The 26,917-nt window shown below is 36.9% G+C and overlaps 1 protein-coding gene across 12 annotated transcripts in view; it reads right to left on the reverse strand.

Moving 5' to 3' along the window:
* Positions 1 to 26,600, reverse strand: part of ERC2 (ELKS/RAB6-interacting/CAST family member 2) — a 534,400-nt gene extending 507,800 nt beyond the window's left edge. For 7 of the 12 annotated variants that reach the window (XR_003920751.2, XR_003920744.2, XR_003920749.2 and 4 more), the window contains exons 1-3: positions 25,605 to 26,599; positions 24,724 to 24,901; positions 6,689 to 7,491 (exon numbers count right to left, since the gene is read on the reverse strand). Coding sequence is in view for 1 of the 12 variants with exons in the window: in XM_029996089.2 (XP_029851949.1) it covers positions 6,689 to 7,345 (657 nt within the window). In the remaining 11 variants the exon portion in view is untranslated. Of the gene's footprint in view, positions 1 to 6,688; positions 7,492 to 24,723; positions 24,902 to 25,604 lie in introns of all 12 variants that reach the window. The other 5 variants (XR_003920750.2, XR_003920747.2, XR_003920748.2 and 2 more) reach the window with 3 other exon arrangements.
* Between the last annotated feature and the right edge of the window lie 317 nt (positions 26,601 to 26,917).

The raw sequence follows: 26,917 nt of genomic DNA on the forward strand, positions 1-26,917 counted from the left end.
GAATGACTCTTTTTTCAGTACTTCCTCCCCTTTCTCTCCCCCACTTCAGATGATGGAAAATTCTGAAGAGTCATTTCCACCTTTTTTTCAGTTTAACTGTGAGGCCTCAAGGTTTAGAGGCAGTAAGGAAACCAGTTTTCAGAAACTAACAGTGAAATAATTTTTTTTTTTTTTTCCCCAAAAAACAAACCACTCCATTAACTGCAGGCTCCATCACAATCAGTGGAAAAGAAATTCACCAAGGATAATGTTTGATGTATTATCTCTGATGAACTTTGTTTCATTATACTTTCATCTTCAGATAATGAAGTTTTGCTCTATAATGAATCTTTAATCTATGCCACACATTTAAATTTTTAAGCACTTTGTCTCATTTAAAAAGAACTAAAGAAATATTTTGCACTTACCTAAATTGCCATCAATGTACATGAATTTAAATGAAAACAGTGAAAACATGCAAAATAAAGTTAAAATCAAGTATGCATGCAGCTCTTAAGACAGAAGTATTAAAAAAAGTTGAAGAAAGCAGGAAACAACAGTACAATGAAAAACAGAAAATAAGGTCAATGAATGTGCTTAAATACCTTAAAAGAGACTTTCATTGGTTGTAAATACTATATTACAAATCTGAATTAAAAATATTTAAATTTATTACTTTTTCTTCAGAGAGACATATTTAGTAAAAAAAGAATCAGGTAATTTTTGTTGTTGTTTTTCTTATTAAATTTGTTTATGTGATAACATACCTCAGGAAGCATAGTAAAACATGAACATTTCCATTCCTCAGGTTACTATCTTTACCTTTTGGGTGTAACCTTGCACTTCACAAATATTCACAATAAGCTTCAAAATTCATGGTGTTGCACACATTTACACAGAGACAATGAGACAGGCTGACCCCCAAAAGCTCCTCTGACAAGCTCTGGTATTTAGGAACCTTTCCAACCAGTAATCAAGTGTATACTTTGATGCATATTAAGGAAGAAAATATCTACCTGGGAACTCAAATCAAAGACCCGATTGCTGGCTACTCCCTGCATATCCCACTAGGGCCAAACCTCCAGAATTTCAATGGGCATAAACAAAGTAACTCAAAAAAAGATGAAAAACAGTCTCAGAAGTGGACAGAGTGAAGAGATAACAGATCTTCAACTTCCTTTGACTTGCATTTAGAGAATGCCAGCACGGTCTATGCAATGAACTGTGCAGTTTGGAAGCAGGCAGAGTTGATCCCAGCCATGGAAACCATGATACCCAGCCATGGGTAAAGTTAAGAAGTGGTGAGCTTCTTTAAACATATATTATTATAATTTAAAAATATATTACTATAGTAATACATAATATTTTCCAACTATATAGAGTTTTACAAATATATATAAATAATATATAATTTTTAATTTTAACTCCACTGACTAGTTCCCAGAGAAGCTAGCAAAGTTACAGCAAATTAAATTATAGCCCTTGCTTCCTGACTTTTCTTTTACAAGGCAGAAAGATGACTAAAAGACTGTACTTCGTATGATTTGCAATGCATCAGAAAGCAAAATAACTATGTGGTACATTTGGTTTGGGGTTTTTTTTATTTCATTTTTTTAAGAACATATACATTAGCCTGATCAGGGTTTTACTAGGAATATTGTTTAATTAATACCAAGAAGGGAAACAATTTCAGAATACTACTTAGTGCGTTTTCTTTTATTGTTCTACTTCGATATTTGTCATGAAACAAAGTAAAAATGAAGAGCATGTGAAGTAACATTGAGTAGCTACTTACAGTTCTATATTCATGAATACACATCCCCTTATCTACTGATTATTTTATCAGCTCTATTCTGTTAATTGCAGCATCTATGAGTTATTCATATTGCCATAGATGTATAAAAATTATTTCAAGGAACAATTCTGTATTCAAAAGTATAAGCCTTTCAGAGGAACTGTTCACTACCTTTTTAATCCTTTCTCTTCATCTCATTAATCAGAAGCAAACTCCTGTAGTATCAGGACAGGAACTAAACTTCAAAAGAAGATCAAAATTTATAATATGTTTTCAAAGAACACATTAAGCAAATTAAAATTACCTGGTTTTCTGTAAGAAAAAAAAAAAAAGGATCAAGCTCACCATTTATTTCCAACAACCACATATAACCATATCATGAATGAAAAAGCACCACCGTTCATTGCATACGGTGGTTCATTTTGTATTAATTATGTAGTATTCAATAATGGCATTTATAAGTAGGGAAGAGGGGCATTATTTTGTGCAACTGAGTTTACAGTTTATTTAAAAAATGTCACAGAATCTAATTCAGTTATTGCAATGTCATAAAAGCATGTTAACTGATAAACATTAATGTTGTCTTTGAACCAGCTGATCAAAATGGATAAGCTAGTTCTCCCTCTATTTTTGACAGACAGGCAACAATCCTGGGAATGAATACTGCTGAATAATTTCTTGTGTCCTCCCAGTTCTTTCCACCTCATAGCCTTCTGCTCTCCATTGAAACCTTCTACATTAATCTTGCTTGAATGTATTATATAATAAAGAGTTAGAGACAATAACTGTCTACCTGGAAAATAAAAAAAGCAAAATCTCCGACTGAGACATTGCAAATGGATGATTCCAAGATGAAGAATCACTTTAAATAGTTAAAAACATTTAGAGTACTTCCTGCCCCATGTATATAATCAATCCATGTAAAAAATAATACTAATTATGCTGTGAGAAAATGTCACAAAGAATATGAAGAATAGAAAGACAAGAAAAGTAACTTTGGGTTGTAATATCGAAGAACAGGTGCTCAAAGCATACATTTTCAAAAGTAAAATAATCTTCAAAAAATCAGAAATGTCTAAGTTACTGTCCATAAACTTCATGGGTCTCTTTTTCCTTCCAAAAGGTTTAATTTTTATCAATTTTCTGTTGAAACACATCCTATTTTTTCAGATTATTTCTTAAATTTGCTGAATTTGTTTTCATTTATAATCCTATTTTCCAGCATGGTTTTAACCCTGCCCAGCTTGACATTATCTGGGTGCATAATATATATCCATCATTCAGAACACTGATGAAACCCTCAAACACATGACAGATCCTTACTAGATCCTACTAGACATCTTTCCAATTTCACCATGAATCGTTGATAATTACACTTTGACACAGCCTTCCAATCAGATAGGCATCCACATAATAGCAATTTCATCTCATATGCTTCCCACCAGCTTGCTAATGAAAATCTGAGACAATGTAAAAAGTTTTCCTTATTTCAATGTTACTGCTGGTTTTCCCTTATGCATAAAGCCTGTTTTCCTGTCATCCAAGAAAATTAGACTTGTTTGACAAATCCAAATCTTGAGTGTTAGTCCTTTTTTTATATTTTCCCTCATATTCCTTGTATTTCAGAAATAGTTAATATTTTTAAATACAAATAATACAGTTTACAAATAATTTTCTTCTATTGTTCTTACAATATTTTTCCAGAAACCACAATAAAAATATCAAGGTTATAATTCACTCATTTCTCTCTTCCCCCACCCCAACCCCCCCTTTTTTTTTTTGGCAGGCAGCTAGATTTGCCCTTCTCCAGCCTCCTGGGAGTTCCCAAAGCTGGCTGTGAGACTAATGGCCCCGTTCAGGGTCCATTTCATCATGCACAGCCAATGTGAAAACAGTTTTTAGTGCTTCAGAATGAAACACCTGTTTTTAAAAAAGGAAGTTTCATAAGCCAGTAACCCTCAGACATGCAAGGATAGATCTATCACTTTTTAGTACAGATGTGATAGATTGCATCACTTTTGTCTTTAAAATTACAGCTTTTTGATAATTTTAATTTAAATTAGTTGTTTGAAGGAATCAATTACTATGTGGATAAGTAAGACTGACAAACTAGCTGACACAGCCAGCTTGGACTTCCAAAGCCATTCCTTCAGAAAGGCTCCTCTCCAAATGCTTGCAAGAAAACTAAGCAGCAATTAGATAAGAGGGATGGTCCTTTCATACATAAATATTTGATTACAAGAGAGGAAATAGCAGAAACACATGGTCAAGTATAAGACCAAGAGAAGGTCCCTGTGGAGTTTTGCTGGAACCTGTGCCTGGGCTTTGTGCTGTGTGACATATCCTAAGCAACCCAGAGAACAGGGTGAACAGCAAGATGACTAGTTTTCCTCATGATATCAGGTTATTCAGAGCATTAAAGACAAAAGCCAAATGCAAAGAAGGATTTTTATAAGACTAAGCAACCAGGCAAGGGCTGGCAGATGAAATTCAGGGAGATGCATGTGAAGTTATACACAAGTGAAAATAATCCTACCTTCATGCATAACAAGCTGGGATCTAAACTGATTAAAACCACTAGTGAGATTCTTCAGCTGTGATAAATATTTTCATTAAAATATTAGCTCAGTACTCACTAGCAATAATAAAAAAAAGTAGTCATCCAAAGCTAGAAAGAACAAACAAATTGAATGTTGGGAGTTGTTGGGAGAAACATACAGAATAAAAGGGTAAATACTGTAACATCAATGCATAGCCCATTTTACACCTGTATTATGAAAAACATGAGCCATTTTGGTCTCCTCAACTCAAAAAAAAAAAAGTAATAGCTCTGAAAAAGATTCAGAGGAGAATCAAAGAAATGTCCCAGTTTCATGAAAGGAACACATGGTGAGATTCTCCTGTCTGGAAAAGAGTTGAGGGAGGGATTTGATGGTGACCTATAAAATCGTAGGTGGCACTGAGACTGGCACTGGACACCAACTATTTAATGTTTCTTCCAGTACAAAGAACAGGAAATTCTAGCAAAAGCAGCCAAAGTCTAGTGCAGTAAACAAATGAAAAGCAGTGGTTCTTCACATCACATGTTAAGCTGTGGGATTCACTGTCATAAGAGGTTGTGGACACCAGAATTCTACATAGGTCCAAAAGCAACTGGCTTAATTCAAGGAAGAGTCCACTGAGAGTTAAACACACAGAAACTGTAGCTAGATCATACAAAGTACTCAGTGGAAGTATCACTGTATACTAGGTCTATTCTATGAACTTTTGGACATTGTTAGCAATAGAATACTGGGCTACCCAGCGTTTATGTTATTTTATTATAAAGTAAGGCTTCATGTTAAATATACAGATAGGGTAAAATACATTCTTTTTGTCTTTTGTTAGGTTCACCCTTACAAGAAAATAAGAGCACTTGTTAAAAAGATGTAATCTTCCATGAAGTGAATGAATAGGAGGACTCAAAACAGATTTACTAATTTACTTTCCCCTCAAGATGAAATAGCTTTTAGGAAAAAAAAAAAAAAAAAAAAGAAAAACCACCAAAAAAACCCACGTAACCACTTTGGCAGGTGACAAAGTCTCTAAACACCAGATTTAGATGCCAAATGCTAATACAAGATATTAATGTGACATTTCCATAAGAAAGGCTATCAAAACAGAGTGTATTAGAATATTCCTCCTACTGCTAAGGTGACACCAACGATCATGATTAGAAAGTTTAACCATTAAAGCTTTTGAATAGCAGAACCTCCACCAAATATGTTTTTGATAATAATTGGTTCTAGCAGCATCCTAGTGCACCTACGATAAATAAATATTCAGTAACTATTACTGTCAGTCTGGATATACAAGTTATACAAGAAAATAATAAATTCACTGTACTGAATTCCTCATCAAGACCCAGTTTCACACTGAAGCAACTGGTATAAGGCTTATTAGTTCCATGGACATTTAGGTTCACAACATGTGTAAGAGGTGGAAAGTTTGGTGAGAAGCACCGATGATCAAAAACTTGGAAGTAAATTAAAAATTTAAGTTATTGCTGCCTGCCAGCAAAGAAGTTTAGATTGGGAATCTAGAAGTGAGAGAAACACAGGATTGTGTTTTTGTCTGGGGGAACTTAACAGATGGTCTAAAAAGGAGCAGCTTTAAAATAAGACCAGCAGCCAAAAAGTGTGTGGAAACAGCAATATGAGAATTTTTTTGATCTATTCTGTGCTGCTGTTCAGTATAGCTTTGTAAAACAGCAGAGTCTCAAAGCTTGACCTTATAGCTTTATTCATCCAGATTAAAATACTTCAATCTTTTTATAACTTTGGGAAAAGAATGTTATGTTGTGAATAGAAGTATTTGTATTTAAAATACATATTTGCAAGATGCTCTTTTTCTAACTCACAGGTGTTTTCAGCAATGTTTCAGAGACAACTTCAACTTCATGCTGTAACACAGAATTACAGAAGGTTGCAAGTGTGGATTTAATATCACATCTTCTTTTAACTTTAAAAAAACTGGGCAGCTAAATCCCTATACAGCTCATACAAAATATGCCTCTAGACGTTTGTTTATACTTTTGCAGAGATGGCTTATTTACCTCTTCAGAAAAGGTTAAATATATTTAGACTGTTGCTGCAAAAAAGCACTAGAGAAAGCCTCAAAAATAAGAAAAAGGGTAGTGACAAACAATCATTCTTTTCAGCTATAGTGTGAAAGAATGCTGCATGAAGGAAATTATAACCTGCATTCACATTCATATTAATGTGCTTTCCTACTGTTTAGCAAAGGCAGATAGATCAAGACATACAATTCTTGTTGTAAATGTTAAACTTATTCCAGCATAGGATACAGTACCATAAGCAAAACATCAGGTACTTAGCTGTAAATCAACAGAAAGGAGCTTTCAGAATTACTTACCTGATTTTCTTCATGGGAAACTCTCATTTGTTCTTTAAGAACTGACATTCTGGCTGCTTCTTCTTTCCTCAATACTCTTTCTTTCTTTAGCTCAGGACTCCAGAAAGTTTTGATGCTGTTCATGGAGGATCCCAGTTTGCTGTCCTTAATGTCTAGTTCTTTTCTGAGAAGATCATTCTCCCTCTGTAGTTCCTTAAGCTGAGCCTGCAGGTCTAACATGGTACTATCTCTAACTTGTCTCAGCATAGAAGGAACCTGATGGTGGTGATGGTGTGAAGATGTGGTCAGACCTCCATGCTGATCAGTATAAGAAAGGACATCTGTGTGCGAAAGTCCAGCCGAGGCAATATTAGGACTGCTCCCCATAGCTGTGACTCGACCACCATACACAGCTCGATTTGTAGCCCTTCCAAGAGTCATTGTGCCCTTTGGGAAAGTAGTAGAAGCTACACCTTCATGGTCACTCAGATACATTGGTCCAGATGTTGCATAGGCTGCATTAAGGGACTGGATATTCTCCATTGATAGCGTCTTACCTGTTCCTCCTCCTCCTCCGCTATTTGTTCGCCTATGGCCCAGGCGAGGAGATCTTGGCAATCGAGGAGACCTGGAGGGACTTCCTTCTAAGTTGCTGATTGTTCTTGCACTTCCATACATTTTTCTTCTACTTTGAGGTACTATTTAGTAAGAAATCAGTAACACTGAAGTTGAATATTAAATTTATAATTCCAGCTAGAAATATTGGCAGTTTCACTGCATTCTTCCAGTAGGCAAAAATCTATTGTTTCTCCAAAGTCAGAGACCTGAAAAAATATATTATAAAATTAATTAAATTTTCATATTGGAAAATAAGTTTACAAGTAATCAGCATATATCAGAAAATAAAGTAACCCACATCCTAGGGCAATTACTTCAAGAACAAAATTGACTACACATTTTGTGTTTAGGATGACTAGTTAAAAATGGATTTTCAAACTAATTTCATTCAGGAAAAAAAACTGCTCTTTTTCTTACTAGAAAATATCTTGACATTTTGACTTAGTCTAACAAGCTTTATGTTGCAATAAACAACATGGGCCCAAAACCATCTTAGCTGATATGTTAATGGCCTTAAATGTTTGACAATGTGGAACTATATAAAGGAAAAAAAAATAGCTGTTGTTGACATTAAGAACTTCCCAAACTAAGATATTACATTTTCAAAAGACAGTATAAAAGTAGCAATTCAGCAGTTCTGTATATTCTCTAATAATATTAGATTAATTAAGACAGAACAAGGAAATAAGCAGGGGTTTTAATTTTTGTTTAAGCTGACAAAGAGGTTTTTGGATAGGAAAAAAGATGAAGGAAACAGTGTTTCTAATAGTTTGGCGGTAACCAGTAAAACCATATTTTAGTAAGAAAAATAATAAGACTAAGCTAATATGAGTGAATATTTCCTTCTAAACAATTATAATGTATTACAACACAGTATTATATGTTCAATGAAGTACTAGCTTGCTATTAATTGTTGTTAATGAGCTTGTCAGGAAAAGGTTGCATGACAATAACCTAGGTTTTCATTTAGAAAAGGAGTGCTTGGGAAATACTTTTTTTTTTTTTTTTTTCTTATTTTCCCTATGGATATCATACCATTACTTTGATAGAACTATCCTTGTAATTTATTTAACCAAACAACAGACAGATGTGGACCAATGGTCTGTTTTCAAATTCAGTACCATCATCATACATTTACCAAGTTTCAAGTAAGTTTACCTGTACATCGCATAAACAGAAACATACAGTAGGACTTCAGGATTAGGTAGGCCCACTGGTTTTTTTGTTTGTTTTTGTTTGTTTGTTTTTTTAAACAAATCTGTTTCAATACATTTGTGATATTAATTAAATTGGAGGTCATTAACCAGATCTAGTACCATTTATTTCAAAGGTAACTAGAGGAAGAACAAAAGTTGGATTCAGTCAAATCCAGTAATCTTTAACCATACCCTCAAAGTCATCCTCAGTATCTATAGATAGATTATTTCCAGGTGTTTTAAAACATCTGTTCTACATTTGCTGTGAAAAAGTGTTGACGCAGGGGCAAGCAGAAGGATGATTTGATGTCATATTTATTAATAAGCTCTAGTATATTAAATCCTCACCAGTAATATTAGCATAAAACATCATGGATACCAATTATGTCAGTAAACAAGGAGCATACTGAATTCTCCACTGACCCCTCATCCCACACAATCATATACCACATGGCTTATATAAACTCTAAGAATTGCTTGGTATATGCTATGTTTTCATCAAGTTTAAACAGCCAACATAATCTAAAGCATTTTTGTTTCATTTGAATTACCACAGTATGCATGTGGATTAGCTGAGATGTTTCAACTACTATTGTACAACAGTGACCATTCTTGTTAATTTTCACCTCTTCCCCAAGAGGTCACAAGATTCTTGTGTCAAGAATCACAAGAATCAGAAGTGGAAGGCACAGCACTACACTACACCGAAATGTTGATGATAATGCCACTATGGGTGCTGGGCAAAAATATATGAGTGTGGTATTTATTCAACACTGATAATTTGAAAACACTGAAGTCTTTGTACTGCACCCAGGCTGCTCTGTTAAAAGTAATTCATTTCAATGCAAACATTGCCCTTGGCAAAATGGATCAAACAAGCTAACGTAACATTGTTCCATACAAACTATATTAACAAGACCAGTAATTCTGTCATAAAACATTACCACTTTTTGCCATGTACAAACAATTCGGCTATGCATAAAGTGAAGCAAGGGTGCCCACTTCAATGAGAAAATTTAGTTTTTAACTATTTAGGAAGACATAGATAAAAAATTACATTCTAGCAATTCTTTTCTACTTCAGGATCACATAACTCAAAATAACATGAATATTTTTAATTCCAGAGGCAAAAGCCTGATCCAACTTCTTGAGCCATGAAAAACTATTAAAGCTTCCAGAGTTCAGGCCCAAGGCGCACAGATTTAAAGGAACCAGATGTAACTTGCTGATTTGCATTTTCAAATTTTGACATTTCATCATTAGTATCCAAATCTGTCCCCCTTTTCAGTTGTCATCCATTCTTCAAGAGATGACCCACAGCTTGTTCCACAAAAAACTGGTGCAGCTTTTCTGTCATCTCAACTTCAATGCATTGATCAATAAAAACCATAGCTCATGGTGACTGGGGACAGTGCAATTGCTTATCCCAATTCTCAAGTGCCAGCCATCCTCTGGCCAAACACCACTCATAATGCACTCTGAGAAATCCATCCCTGTATACTTCTAGTTTCCTGAAAAAGTTCTGTAGCTCCTTCAAAGAGGATCTCACATGAGATCAGAACTGAAGATGATTTTCCTTCCACAGGCTCATGGAAGATCCTGAGCAGAAGCAACTGTCTTCTAGACTGATACAATTTCCCGCCCCCCCCCCCCCCCCCCAAAAAAAAAATCTGGCCTGGTGAAAAATCTAAGATTGACATTGACCGTTTATGCTAGCAATTTAAACTGGATACAATAAAATATTTTTAGATACAGCAGACCTGATCCATGACCAGGTGATGGGTCTTGGTGCAGATTTATTGATCCTCAAACATATAGGTATAGGATACCCTTACATCATATCAATACTGTTTTTCCTTTCCATTGCCACAGTGATAAATAAGTAATTTATGCTTCTTCAAGCCACTTAATATACTACTTAGCCTTTTGTTTATGTCTTTGATATGTATTTTTAGGTACTTGTTTTGCCTTTTAGAGTTTATTAGTTGTGGTCTGTCTTCTTTTCTCTACTTGTGTGAGATTGAGAAGTTCCCATCTCAAAGCAGAGAACGCTTATCATGCTTAGCACTCCAGTTCTTACCATTGAGCCCTACTGAAAAAGGGAATCATCATCCCTCATCCAAAGGGAGGCGAACTCCTCTCTGGACTTCTTTAATAAATGTTCACATACTGATTTAAAACTAACTTTTATATGCCTGTGAAAATTCTGTAAACAACAGGAAAAGAGAAGTAAAACACCACCAACCAAAGAAACATTATTACCTCCACAGCATTTAATTATTATTTTCCCCCTATAAATATTCTAATCAAGATGGAGACATCTATGTAGAAAGTGCAAGCACACTGACAATATGCTTGGTTTTCTTACTTTCACAGGCTACTAAGGATAGCTGACAGACCAAAAGCCAAAAATCCTGATTCGAAGAAATTCTTACAGTTTATCTCTGTTTTCATTTGCAATTCATTACCTTCTACAACCTCAATTATAGAGACTGGCTTTCTTGCCAACACCTTGGAAAAAGGAAAGCACATGGAAGTGTGCTTTCTGGAAGTGTATACATCTTAAGGATAAACCTTGAGCCTTCCTTTATGGCTGTGAAAAGTCTCAGACACAGTAGAAACCATATACCATTGCTTTATGGAAGAGGAAAGAAAGGCACCTACATAATTTTTGACTCTTTACTGCTTATACACAGAGCCTTCCTAGCTTCAGGAAGATTTACTGTGTGTCTCAACACATCAGGAATTGGAGGCATGAAGTAGTAATATCAGCCTCAGGGCCTCAACAATTGCCACACAGATCATCATCTACTGCCTGGAGAAAAAGAGAAAGAGAAGAGATCCCTTCTCTCATATTCCCATAGAACCTGCTGACACAGGGCTGTTCTAGTTGAACTTGGAGTGGGCAGGTGAGATATAGATGATTCTATCTTGAAAACTAAATTGATTTTTTTATATTGCCATTTTAATGGGGGGGGGGGGGGGGGAATTATTACTCTAAAGCAACCATTTTTCACCCAGTATTTCAAGGATAGTTTTGCTGAACTAAAGCATAACCTTTATGCACCATGGTGCAAGGGGTGGAGAGAAAGATAAATGGAATCAAGAAGAAACATAAGAATCTCATATATTATGGGGAGTATGGGAGAGCTGTATAGACAAGATCAGTATACCCACAACTGAAAAGACCAACCCTCCCTCTTGATAGAAGCCCAGAAGCTGTAGATGTTGCAGCAGCAAGCAAAAAGGAGCTCTGATACAACTCATGAAGGTTGTATCCCCCTAAAAACTTCTGAGACAAAGTCACCCAGATTCATTCAGTCTGGACTGGGACACACTGCAGACCCACTGCATGCATTTTCCTATAGAAAGTTATTTTAAGTTTTAAAATCCAAATCAGCTTAATAATACTAGAAAAAAAAAAAAAACCCACACACTCATCTACTTGTCTCAATAATTTTCTTACTTCAAAAAAAATATTCTGATGTACGTAACATATGACTTAAAAGCTAACCATTACAATTGTGACCTTAATAGTTTGCATTGCAAACAAAACTACATAAAAGGCTCCAGAAAATTAAGCATGCATTTTCAGCAGGGTGGGGGAGGGGGGCAGTAACTAGACACTACCCCCCCTGCCACATTCTCATCAGCCTTGAAAATCCCGGCAAATAAGAAATACTCTATTTCATGCTAAAATACTTCCTGGTGACTGTTCTAACTTAGGCTTAGCTTATTTTCCACATTTCTGCTTCATCTCACTACCTGCGCTCTGCAGACATCACCATCATAGGTCATTTTATTTGCCTTTTAACTATTTTTATACACACTTAAAATATAGGATTTTAATATGATGCTAATGAAAGGTCTGTCTCACTCAATTTACTTTCCAAATGCATTACTTCTACATTTTACATAATTACACAGTTGCCTTGAAACATTCTTTGCAGAACCCCATAATTTCTGGCTTTCACCAGCTACATACTGTCCCCCCCCGCCCAAAAAACCCCAATTAATTTCGTTAGGCTATTTAAACAAATCAGTGTCACCAAGTTCAAAGCAAGTGAGAATTTTCTGTATCATGTTTTTCAATCTTTTCATAACAAGTTCAAAAGAATTGTGTAGAGGCACTGTAGTTTAACCTTAAAACAGACTGGGGGCTATTTTGCCTGTTTCCTGAGCTCTGTGAATCATGATGGTTCAGAAAAAAATGGAAACTAGATCTTGCCAGACAAAAGCCTTTGGTGTCTGAATAAATTAATGATTAAATTCCTCCTTCATTTAGTGCAGAAAAATCATAATATGTTGTTACATTCCATGTCTCTCCTGTAAAATGTTTGGGCCTAAGCAGCCCAGTAGTCTCAGATCAGATATGCCAAACCATTAAAAACAGGTAACAGTTTGAACTCTGCTACCAATTCTGCATGTAGCCACAGTGCATACAGAGTTTTCACCAGTTTCACATTAGGGGTTTCATTAACAATCAGATGCTAGATGGCACGCAGTTTAGCTAATTCCACAGCAGATTTAACAACTTTATTGGGGAAAAAAGTTATCAAATCACACTATGTGGAAAATACCAAGTGTAGAAAAATTTCAGTAACTAGATATGGGGCCAAAGACAACAAAACGTTGCAAACCTTTCCTCATGAGATATTCCCATGACAGAAAACATAATATAAGCAAATATTCAGACTATGCTCAGGAAGCGCATTGACTACTAAATCTAAAGTATCATCTTAACCATACAGAAATTGTTTTTCATATTACTAACAGCAGCTAAACATTTTTAGTGAAAGATAGACTTGATTTCTTTCTCCTGTTTTTGGGCGCTTGTTGTTTTTTGGGGTTTTGGGTTGGGTTGGGTTTTTTTGCTTAGACCAGGGCACTCTACTAGTTTCATAAGGATCAACGTTACTGTTTCCTTATCATCAACTGATAACCAGTATTTGAACATGGAGATACACAGAAGGGGGGCAGCATAGAATCCTGACAATTATGCTTGGAAAGCTCAGGGCCGATTTACAGTTTGTCTCCTCCTCTGGCCAGAATCACCTAGTCAGCAGGAAGTTTGGATATTAGCCAAATAGTTAATAGCTTTGCACAACTACTTGCCAATATTAACATTCAGCCAAGAGCTCAGACATTTGTAATATTACTGAAAACTTTAAGGGAACCCCTTCCTTACAGCTATCCTCCCCAAATAATATATAGTGACAGCTGAGCGCAGAAATTATCAATCTGATTTTTAAAACACTGTGGCTTCCAAATTGTCTAAAACTATTTAGTACTATACAGCACCCCAGATATAAATCAAAAGCAACAAAATAGAAGAAATAAGAGGTGATGTAGAGGATAATGCTCTTATATTCTCCAGCAGGACTCATCTTCCCTGTATTTTTAGACACTACAAAAGGAAAGAGATTCACAGAAAAAGTTCTGTTCTATAAACACATGTCCTGGCAAACAGTAAGGATTTTACCAAAATAAAGGAAACATTTAAATACCGTTATCACAACAAACACTATCTCTCTATGCAGAAGCCCAGGGATGCATGCATATTTAAAGTAGTGACCAAGAGCCAGAAATATTTCTGGCACATTCTTTTGCTTTACCTTGGTTTTTGACTGCTTTAACAGTGGCTCAACATGTCCTCACAGAAGAAAATATTCTTTTCTTTGCATGTTTGTAATTATCTGTGCTGATTTAGGGGGAAAAAAAAAAAAAAAACACACAAACCACAAAAACAGCAAGCTGATGCAAACTAGATACAGAGAGCCAAAATTTATTGTACAGTATGCTTCCTTGCTTCATTAATCTGAGCAGCACAGCATGTCTTATTTTAATAAAGTAACAAAAAGAGAATGAACAAAATGCTGGTACTAACCCCATATGAACAAGACCTGCATTGTTTTTATTAAAAGGGCAAAGTATTCTTTTTTCCTACTTACCAAAAACTTAGATCAAATTACTTATTCCCCCCCCCCCATTTTTGAATCATAAGTCACTCATTTCTTCCTACTACACTACTGTTCCTTAGAAGTTTGAAAAATAAAATATACATGACAACATTAAAAGTAATATCATCTTCATTTAAGTTCCTTAGTGTCCTGAATCTGCATTTCTAAAGTAAATGTAAGTTTTACTATAATCTGCACAATAAATTTCTTTTTACTTGTCAATAAACATTAATTTATCTACTTTCTTTTGTAGTTAGTTATAAAAATAGTAGATATGTAGTTGTGTATAAAGTCAAAGTCTGTTTTGATCTTGCAAGTTGGTGATGTCCCTGAACTCCCATCAATGCTAAATGAAAGAATTGGCATTTATCACCTCACAGGAATAGTTCATCACACCTGCCTTTCATTTCTATTTCATACAAAAGAAATAGTAAATGAAGGAGAAAGCAGGAATGGCTGCTGAATACGCATCTAGTGACATACCTGGAAAATAAAGTTGTCAGGCATTCTAATGTTGTTAGGTGCAGTGACAGCAATTAATACTTATGAGATCAGAAAACACCAGCAATAGAAATATTTCCTCAAAATGCAGTATTAAAAGTCTTGAAAAACAAGCAGTTCTGACAATTATCAGGATTGTCAATTACGTGACTCCCAAGTATATTTAAGTGAAGAGTCAACAATACCATTTTAATTCTCTTTCATACAAGTTTTACAGTTTTAAAAGAATGTTAGCATTCAGTAGAGGTACATTTTTTCAATGTACTACTTTTCCTCTTTATTACCATGTTAGAGACATTGTAATTGTTTTAAAACACTTTTAAAGTGTAATATTAATTAGAAATGGGCTTTAAATAAAAGTAATATTTAGACTTCACCAACTGACACCTCCATTACTTTGTAACTTTTAAGTTTGGTCTCTCTTTGTTGTTGAAACACTAATTCTTAACATTTTATCTCTAACACTTCCACTAAAAGAATTCTTTCCTGCACTCCTGCATGTAACAAAAGAAGGTCTCCCTGGGCTTTCTAAGATGCTTAATGGAAGTGAGAAATTTAAGATTTGTTTTACTTCTCTTATGTTGTGTCAAACATTAAAGACACGAAGATAGATCATTAAAAAAAAAAAAAAAGGCTTCTATAGCCAAGCAATGGCAGAATCATCACATCTAATTTTCATTGGTTTTGCCAGACAACACACTATATCTTTATAAAAAGCTATAGGACAGTGTATCTGGCAATTCTGGGCAAGCACACCAAGTATAGCCTGCACAACAAATTATCTTCCAATGCAGACTATATATCACTATCCAAGTTTATTCTGATTTAATGGTCTATAAACAGAAGCAGGGGTGTTTAGCATCACCCTTTGTTGAAAATATTTAGCACCAGTGTTAATCATGCTAAGAGTTTCAAAGATGTAGAGTAAAATACCTCAGTTTTACTTGATCAAATTTCACAGTCCTGAGCTCACTGTGTCATTGTTTTGCTACCCAGCTACACTCTCTGCAACTTTTAACACTAATATCCTTTTTTTTGTTGGGGAAGGGGGATGCGGGTGGTGTGAATCACAAGTAATACGGGATGGAAACACATACATTCCAAAACACTGCCTGCAGCTTTTTGGTTTTTTTTAGTCTTCTCAACTTCCCTGTACCACAATGACCTTCTCAGGATACACAGATGTTTCTAAAGGCTTGACAAGCTTTTGTCTTTCCAGAGAAAGAATTAACACTTTAGTCTTTGCAGGTATGCAGGTCTTGTGTGGTAAATTCTGTATCCTAGTCTGTATTCATTGTGCCTTCCATCCTACAATTGTTAATCACTTGCCTCTTATTTCTTTCTCAACACAAAAATCTCATTTGTCAATGTAAGCCTGCATTTACTAACTCCAGTCTTTTGTGGAGAATTATTCTAAGGCACCTGGTTAGCCAGACAAACAGTACTTTTAGTTTAAAGACAACTAAACAACAATAAAAAATTTAATGTCTTAAATTTTTACTAAAATAGTCTCCTTTAGGGAAAAACATTAAAATGTAAAAGTATACACCATTCTTCAGGATTACTTAAAAATTATGCCTAATGAGTAGCACAATTTTGCTTTTCTTTTGCCAAAATTTACCTAACTTGAATGACTATTTAACAGTTTACAGAAATACTGTCTTTGTTATAGATTGAATTACCTTTCTATTTCAATTGAGAAGTTAGAGCTTAAAAATAAGCACAATCTAAGAAAACCTGAAAGTTTTCTAGCAAAAACTGGAAGGCCAGACTTGTTCTTTGTATTATTTCTAAATCTAAAATGGCAACAAATGCTACTTGTCTTCCCCTTTTAAGCAATATTACTTCTTATTTATACTTAATAATGACAAAAGCCTAATTTTTAAAGCTTCTTTACAGAGCACCTGTAACTTCAAGAGGGACACAAGAAACAGTTCCAGACATATTAAAAAAGGGGAGGGGGGAGGTTGTTGAGCAATACTACACATTTATTTCATTATAAACATATGTAAAGAATCAAATGAGGACATGATTCGGCTTGCATTTTCATTTTTATAATTACTTTTAAAAGGTAAAGAAAACAGTAGGGTAAAGGAAAAAAAAAGAACAAAACTTAAGTAAAAAATAATATATCTATATTACAATTTAAATAGCCAAGCTTCTTTTTCTAGCTGCAATCTCATTTGCCTTGCTCATGGAGCATCCAAGCTGTACACAATAAAAAGTAAAGCAAGTAGGTTGATTCACGTATGCAACTTCATATTGCTAATTTATCATCTAGTCCACATTTCTTCTGCCTTGTTTGTAAGCAAGAAAAACTGAACCCTTGTGTCACGGTTTAACCCCACCTGGCAAGTGAGCACCACGCAGCCGCTCACTCACTGCCCCCCTCCCCAGCGGGCTGGGGGAGAGAATTAAAATAAATAAATAAATAAAAAGCAAAACTCATAGGTTGAGACAAAGACAGTTTCATAGGACAGAAAGGAAGAAAATAATAATAATGAGAGTAATAATAATAATGACAATAATAATAAAATAATTGGAATATACAAAACAAGCAAGGCACAATGCAATTGCTCATGAACTCGACAACCAATGCTGAGTTAGTTCCCAAGGCAGTGCTTTGCACGCCTCAGCCCCACTCCCCAAAGTTTATATACTGGGCATGACATCACATGGCAAGGAATATCCCTTTGGCCAATTTGGGTCAGCTGTCCTGGCTGTGTCTCCTCCTAACTTCTTGTGCCCCTCCAGCCTTCTTGCTGGCTGGGCATGAGAAGCTGAAAAATCCTTGACTTAGTATATAAACACTACTTAGCAACAACTAAAGACATCAGTGTGTATCAACATTACTATCCTAAATCCAAAACATAACACTATACCAGCTACTAGAAAGAAAATGAACTCTATCCCAGTTGAAACCAGGACATTATGATATTAAACAAATATTTCCTTACAAATTATGTCTACAATAGGAAAAGTCACACTTCCAATGCATCGGGCATATTTTGATAATGCCAAAATAAACAATGTTTTTCAAATAAGGCCACAAAGGTAGAATACTGAAAAAACTTATTATACATGTTCATGCAACAGCAAACATCTATATTGTCAACATTCATACCAACAGTCTTTGAAACATAAGGCTGTTTACCTGATAACACATACATACATTAAACACATATTAAAGACTGCAGTTATTTCTGTTAGGAATAAAACCTAAGAACTGAAAATAATGTAAAAGGAAATTGACTGAATTTATAATTAGACCTGTAAATTTGTCTATTTTCACATTAAGTATGTTTAAGAATATTCTGTCATTTACATTAATAATACTTGTCATTTTCAGATGCATTTAAAAGTCTACCTTAGAAATAATCAGAAATACTTCTACACAACAGAGTATTTTCAATTGAATTCACTAAGGCTACTCATACAAACGTTATTAAACACAGGCTTATATATTTGCAGGATAAAGCTATATTTTTCTTTTTTGCTACAAAGCTTCCATTCTCATAAGAAAGCAACAGAATAATCATAGGATCAGTTACCTATGTAACTTCCAGCATTTTCTTAAAATACTGAAATATTTGGATATTTACAATTTAGCAAGCCTAAATATCCACTGTGCATTTTACATTTCTTGGATTCAAACATAGTAATATACAAACTCAATTATAAAACAAAAAGCATACATTTGTGCATTCAGCATGCTTCAAAGCCATCAGAATTCAAAACAAGCAGAACATCTCTCCTCTGTTCTCTTCACTAGGGTTTAAGGGTATGCACATGTTTTAGGATCATGCCAAAAAACCAAAAAACTGGCTGTGCCTCAGCCACAGTAGATCAAAAGTTCTCCAAGGAACTTACAAGCTCTCTAAGTGACAAGTGATTGAGTAGATTACCTCTCAATTCAGCACAGAATCAACACCATGGAATCATTAGAAGGCACTGCACTTCTGGAATTACCTTTTTTAAAATTTATTTATTCACATAAAATGTTGAAAAGAGTTCCCCAACCACTTGGTTTTTGGTTATTAACAACTTCATAGCACAACCCAGTCTTCCACCTTTGCGCTGACACTGAACCTATCTTAGCTGAGCATAATCATGCCAATTCACAAGTGCAATTTATAAGTCCTTACAGGCATCCAACATCAACATTTGACATTGATGACAGATGTTATTGTAACTGCTTTCCTTAAGGAAAAACAAATTGTCTGAGCAGATTTCAAATGAGGTCTGTGAAAGATATATAAATGAAAACCAAGGTACATCATGATGGCCAATGCTTAGCCATCAAAAATAAGCATGCTTTACACAGCTGTCTTCCAGAGAAGCAAGTGGGAGTACTCATTTCTTGCACTATTACTTGACTTCTGTCAAAGAAAAGAACTATGCTCCATGATGTCATATTTGTTCACTAATCCGAATTGTTCAAAGAACTTAAGTGGTAAGAACCATATTTCAGCAACAATGTATTTTGAGGAAAAGAATGCACTACAGAAAACTGTTTAAGTCAAAGTCCACACTGTCACAGAAATAACACAGGCCTATGCTGTTTTATAAAGTTATTAGATTCAGACATTGCACATACCCCAGACATAATGAGATATGTATCTTAGCAGATTACCTGTAAATTAATTTTACCAACCATAAAAAGTGCTTAGTTAACAATACTGAAAACTGAAGAAGCATCAGCACAATCTCCAACAGGATTCAACTCATATTTGACAAAGAAATCAATTCCTGAGAACTCAAGTATTGTGGTCTCCAAGTCCATTCAACTTGTTATTTTTGCAATAAGACAACCCCAATGGATGCCAAGTAGCGTAGCCACGAGTACAGACACAGTAAGCCTCCATTAGGAATTGGAATGAAGTCACCAGTGTGTTTTGTTAGCCTCTCAGTCAGTAGAATAGTATGGATAGCCAGTAAATCAGCATTCATCGTAAATGATCTGAGCTATTTACTTGGAAGAAAACTGTCCCACACATTACCAATGCTCTGTGCAACATGTGATCTGTTGGACTAAATTCAGGACTGGCAGAGACTTTTGTTACATTTCTTTCACTTCCTTTGAAATAAATTGCACGTTATATACAGCTAGGCAATCATTATAGACATTGCTTGCTTTAGTGACTTCCCACCTCAACTCCACAGTTACCCCAGTTACTACAGCGCATCATCTTTACACATACCTATACCATTTATCTTTCCCTGATCGTTTTACTCCTTTCACTGTTTCATGGCATTTCCCACACAATCTGAGATATTTTTTTTTTTAAGTGATTTAAAATAAATCTCTCTGAATTTTCCATTTCTGTAGAATTTAGCTGCTGGATTTACATCTGCACTGTGACTTCAGTTAGAGGGATAGATTAATAAGCATACAAGCAGTGAGACGCTTAAAAAAAAAAAGACAGTATTTCTTGACAGTGGGATACTTTAACCAAATAAAAAGTACATTGGTCATTAAGGAAGCCACGTGTTAACTAGTCCAAAGCCTTTCCAGTGAATGCCAGTCTGCAAGAGTGAGTTTCTAGGATAGTCTAGAAAAGATAGACTAGAAAGCTGCTATCCCCTTTAAAAACCCAGAAGCTTAGACTTTGCTAAACATCCAAAACAAAGGCTCCCACACATCCAATCACAACTTGAAACTGAGGTATACCTCCAATTCTTAGACACATTCCATCTGCCATCTAAAAGAACAGAAATTCTGACCCTATAGTTCTCCCTCATTATTCTCATTACAAATTAAAGATCATAGTGATACAACTTTCTGAACATGTAAACTGTCTGTATACTTCTAATATCATGAAGGAATTTCAGGTTTCTCTGAACAAAAATGGTGCAACAGTAACAGAGCCTTATCCAGAGAAGTGCTAAAACATCTTTGCTACTGTTCTCTCCTTCGTCAGAGCTCAGCACCTGACAGTTTCTGAAAGAAGTTGAGGTTGGTGCTCCTAACTGTTACAACTACTCCAAAACAAAATCTGGCTATTTAAGATATTCCAAAGCTGGGCATTGCTAAAGCTATCACTTAATGAATCATAAGAACTCCCTGAGATCAATAGCCAAGAAAGCAACAACACAACTTAAATACTACACTACCAGTGTTAATTCAAAGACATTTACTTTTTTAACACAAATAAACATTGGGTATCTATGCTTATAAATTTTGTTGGACCCCACAAAGACCACAACTGTTCTCCAAGGAAACAGGGAAATACTTATTATTTTTGTTGCACCTTACACATAAGCAGTAACAAATCATCATAAACTCATCTCACTTTATTTCAAAGAGATTGTTTTTTTATAAAATGCATTATGTGACCAAAAAGTGACCAATTAAAAAATTAAGTGCTCCAGGAAAAGATTTAACTGATGTTTCTGCTGATTTGCCTTTGCATTTTCTTCTAAGTATCACCCAGGAGAAGCGGCACTATCCAGTTCACTTAGAGAATTTTGTTTCTGAACTTTCCCTTGATCAACTATTATCCTCAAAAAGAAATTATAATCTCATTTTGCTTTAAAGTAACTCTTGCCCTTTTACCAGGACTTTGTAGAAAATACAAGCTAGTATTAATGTTGCAAAATAAACAAGTTAGGGCAACCTCATCATTGCTAAGCACATATAAGATCACTCAGCACATATAAGATCACTCAAAACCTAAAAATTACATCATAAAAATATTTTAAAGCAATCCTAAAACTGAAAAACACAAATATAATCTCACAAATACAAGAACAGTCAGTTTACAAAAAAAAATTCAGTATCACAGTAGTATTTCCTAGGTGGATCTGACTAACCATCTCCATATATATATTCCAGGCATCTTACAAACTAAATTAAACTGAGAAGATAACAAATGCATCATAGTGGATAAAAATATAATAAACACCGTAAGAGATACAGGTGGGAGAACACATGTTGTCTTTGAAAGTAATACACAGGCTGGTTGCCTCACCCTTTTGGAGGTATGAACCCACTCTTTTCTGTTAGTCATCCTTCAAAGGTCTGCAAGAATCATCTTTCTAAAGCAAGATCACCTTGAGCATTCTTTTCAAAAACATGCATGCTGAATAGCTAAGTCTCTAAATATCAGGTATATTTGACATCCTAAGATGGCTGAATGTGCTCACTTGATATCTGGCTGCTAAGAATATGGGACACCCCTTCCCTTGCCACTTTTTTTACAGTCTTCAGAGCAGGCAAGAAACAGGAGAGGCAACTGGCATAATGGTATCTTACACTACCATTCATCAGAATTTGACCACCAGTAGGTTAGGGGAGTTGAAGAACCACCCATAGAACACATGAGACTGTGAGATGGGTCTCCTCCAAATGTAGCTTAACCACAAGAGAGAGTATCACAGGTATAATGAGGCATTCAAACAGGAACAGAAGGTGAAAGGAGGTCAATGTTCAGGAAGAGACATTGACCAGAGACACAACTGCTAAGGCAAGGAACTCCATTTTGCACAGTAGGGTAGGAAAGAACAAAAGATGCCTCTGCATGCCAGCTTTCGCCTTCATGCTTGGGAAGGAGGGAAACCATTTCAGTAACTGAATCCTCTACCAACTGGAAAAAGGGATGCATTTTAGTTCAAGGCAGAAGGCACTTTTTATTCATAAACTCATCTTCATGGTACAGGAAGAAAAAAACCAACACAATTAGAAAGTCAAAGCATGTGATCTCAATGCTAGAGTGGGGAAGGAAAATAAGACAGTATCATCTTCCACATTCAGGAATATCAGCTTAGGTGCCCCACCAACTCAGCAGGATTAAAACAGGAGCTATTTAAAAGATAACAGTAGCCAAGTCTCCTCCAAACCTGTCTAAACACACTTTCTCCAACACAGAAACAACCTTTCAACCCTCAGCACTACCTTTCAAAATGATTTACTCCAACTGTTTTCTGGAGTTAGTATTTTTACCATCTACTCTCTCAAGTAAACAAATGGCATTTCTGAGAGAATGACGTAGAGGACAGTCTACATACTCACTACATTATCTCCTTCCCTTCGCATCTGAAATTTTAGTGGTGATAAAAGAAATGTCTATTTGAAGACATAGTAAAAATGAACTAGCACTACAAAAAACAACAAATAAGGAGTCTCTCAGTTCTTAACTGAAGATCTACTCCACCCTGGGTGCACTTGTAAGAGATACAGCACAGAGTTTCTCCATAGTTCAAACACCTAGTTTCAACCTGAGCTGTGAAGCCATAGGTCTCAGGGACTGCCCTCAATCTCATTAATCCTTTGGAAGAAGAAATTATGTTCCCTTCGCTCACCAGACAGAAAGTTACTCCTTCCCCACCCCATCCCCCATTTCCTCTAGGAAAAGTGAGATTGCCAACTCACCTTGATGCCTTTGAAAACTGTTTTACACAGAGCTTTCAGGCAAAAAAATAACAGTAATTGAAAGGTTTATTTTAAAGCACTGAAGAGATTTGGAAAGAGTTGTTTTCACACACACCCCTTAAGTCACCCACAATGTCAAGACTTAGACTGTAAGTTTCTTGCATCAGGAAACCGTAACAAAGCTCTTCCCACAGAAACATACTCCTTAAGGGAACTGGAGAAACTTACCAGTACACACTCCCTGTATGCAAAAATAGACCCCAAAAAGGGACCTTTTCCTCTTCATATCCAGGGAAAGGAAGAAACCGCGAAACGCACTGCTCAAGCAGACGAGACAGTGAAGGGATAGGGGCTACAAGAGCCTTCGCTCTTCCATAGAACAGGTAAAGAAAATACCAGCCAGCACTAGCGGCAAAGCAAGATGGCAAACCGCCTGACCCCACGAAGCGACCGCAGAGCACTGAGGAGAAGCGGGCGGTGAAGGAACCTCATCCCCGGGGCGCCCGCGCGGGCTCCTGTGGGGAGGAGGACAGCGGCCGCCGGGCCCCGCGAGCGGCGGCAGGCACGCGCCAGCCCCCGCCCTCTCGTAGCTAAGCCAGCTGAGGCGTTCCCGCCCCGCCCGCCGCGGAGGGAGGGGACGGGGCGGCGCTGCCATCCCGCCTGCAGCGACGGCCAGAGAAAACCGAGCCCGCCCGCCTCGAGGGTCGGCCCGCACCGAGGTAGATAGAGGGTGCCGTTCGCCCGAGCAGCGGCGGCAGTGGCGGGGCGAGGGGAAGGGGAGGGGGGGGGTGTCCTTCCTATGAGGAGAATTCAAGGAAATCCCCCTGGCATAGGGTTTGCTTTAGGGGTCCCTGTAGAGACGCAGGTGGGGGGGAGCTGGGCCAGGAAGGTGGTCGAGCTTCCTTCCTCGCTGACGAGAAGTGAGACTGGGAGGGCTGGAAAACGACCGACCGTAGGGCCGCAGGAGGTCTCTCCCCGCGCCCTGGAAAGCGCAGCTGAATCAACGCTGTGGAGTTTTACGATTTCCTGAGGTGGGAGGAGGGCGGTAATGGATCTCTACAGCATGCTTCCCTCGGAACAGGGCGGCGAGGAGGCTGGCGGGGGTGGGGGCAGGCATGAGACGGAGGATCTTTTCCGTCCTCGACTTCGCTACAGGGAAATGAAGTGCCAGCGGAGAAGCGACTTGATGGAGGGGGGGACCTTCTCCCCCTTCCCCGCCCTTCGAAGGAGGGGGGAGCCGGAGAAGGGCCTGCTCTCGGTGGAGCTGCCGGGAAGGGCTCGCGTACGAGGTGGCCGCCCTAGACATGCACACGGGGGATGGGGGCACAGGAATCGGTAATAAAAACAAATGCCAAACAAACAAATAGTTAAGTGAAACCACTGATTTAAAAAGCCAACCAGAAAACTAACCCTGACAAGTAGGATTTGCCCTCCTCTTGACTGCATTTATTGGCCGTGCTTATTTGCAACGAGCTTGTATCTGCCAATGCAAGTGGTCGGTTGGTGTGTCCATCAAAAGGGAAATATCAATTCGCCGCTGAGGGAGTAGATTCCCATCCATCCATCACAAGGCTTAGCAGGTAGCCGCCTAGAAATCAATCACACACTAATAAAAAAATATATCTATTCCTTCTCCATCACATTACTATAGTACTCTCAGCAAAATGTATATGTATCCTTGATGAATATCTGCATGGTTTTTATCAAGTGCATCACTCTTGTCCAACCTAAAATTATCTTTAAAAAAAAAAATATCAATCACACAGCATCATAAATGAGGGACCCCAGTAAGTATTCATTAATTATATAGCTGCAAAATAATATCCTGTTAGTTTCTGGTTTCCATTTGCCAGCCACTAGAAGGGAACAGAAATCACTCACCTTTTTCCTGACACATTTTTTAAAACACCAAACATTATCCAGTATTTAGATATAAAGCTAGGAATTGCCAAAGCTCATCAATTCTATTGTAGAAAACTTTAACAGCAACAAAAATATTTTTAAACACTGGGCACAAAAATGAGACTCCTATGGCTGCTTTTAATAGAAATTGCAAGAGAGGCTTCTCGTTGACGATTCTGTAGGGAGAGGCACTCTGTTACCAGAATAAGATGTGCACTTGGTCCCATTTATTACAATGTATTTCTAAAGCAATACAAAAAGCCTGTTCTGCGAATTCATTTCCAGTTTCAGCTACCAGACAGTTATAGAAAGCAATATATAGCAATTTCCTTAATCACAATAAATTTACAGTACTGTATTACAGCCATATTCTTATTTAAGCTTCTCACCTTTCAAATCATTGCATCTGTCTTTCGTCCTCACATGGATTTTACAACATCACGTTTAGCTGACATCTCATTTGCGCGGAGGAAGGAGGCAGCGGGGAGAGCTGGAGCAACCGAACACCTACGAGGTGAGGAAGAGAGGGAACCTGCTGCAGTCGGGGGAGGCTGGTGTGCTCCTGTCCCTCGTCTTTCTGTCCCTCGTCTTTCTGTCCCTCAGCGAGTCTCCCTCAGTCAGCTGCGAGCCTGGCTGTCTGGGTTGCCAGTCCCTGACTCAACATTCCCAGCATTCCCGAGGAGCTGGGGCTTCATCAGTGCTGAGCGGCCTGCCGCCGGGGGCAGCAGCAAGCTCTCTTAACAGCAGGCAGAGAGCACTGGCAGCAACAGCACACGTACTGCAAACCTTGGATTTCTCAGAGTATTTGTCTCTGTCCATTCATTGCAAACCATGGGTTCCAGTCCCCACCCAGTAAACGTCTGAAAGGAAAGTGTGTTACTCATTGTGAAATAGCCTAAAAATACACCTATGTCTGTGTAAAACTGCAGGGGCAAAATTGCTTTCTTGTCCCTGTTCACCAAAGGCCCAAAATGTTCAAAGCTAGGTGCTTAAGAACATGGTATCTAAAATCCATTACCTTATGTGTGTACACACACAGGAGAAAAAAAAATCTAAATCTGTGTTTTGGCTTAAGTATAAAAGTAATTAAGATGTCATCTGTATTTGTTTGTGTTTAAAAAAAAAAGGTATGCAGAAAAAAAAAAGGCAGATTAACTGCTATGTGAAGCCTGAAAGCATTTTGCATCAGAAAACTGCAAACTGCATTAAAAATTACTCCTGAGATTTTATTTATTTAGTTTTGTATTAAGGTGAGTGAGGGAAACTTCTGTAAAGATCACTGACTTTTCATCCTAAGAAATTAGGGTTTTTTTCCTCTTCTATTTTTCCCTCTTCTCAAATTTTGTTTTTGGGGGTTTAATTGCTCTTGATGCTATTATAACCAATCACCCTCAGTCCTTGCTTCAATGCAACTTCATAACTTACAGTTGTGAAATTCTGTGTAGGGTATTTTATCTTCCTCTTCTTAACCTCATTGCTGTGACAACATTTTTAAGCAGCACTTCAGCTCTGTAGTTGTTTTACTGTAATCTGTATTTTATTTCTCTTGCCCACATATGCACCTATACATGCCACTATTAAACATTATCAATAAGAACAGTTTTTAATAGTAATTCCATAAAAGCTATGTCAAATGAAATTGATTTCAACCAATCATGTTTAAAACTAACATAATCCCTTCATTGCTGTATTTGAATTATCC

Source organism: Aquila chrysaetos, chromosome 20 (assembly GCF_900496995.4).
Source record: "Aquila chrysaetos chrysaetos chromosome 20, bAquChr1.4, whole genome shotgun sequence".
Lineage (NCBI taxonomy): Eukaryota > Metazoa > Chordata > Aves > Accipitriformes > Accipitridae > Aquila > Aquila chrysaetos.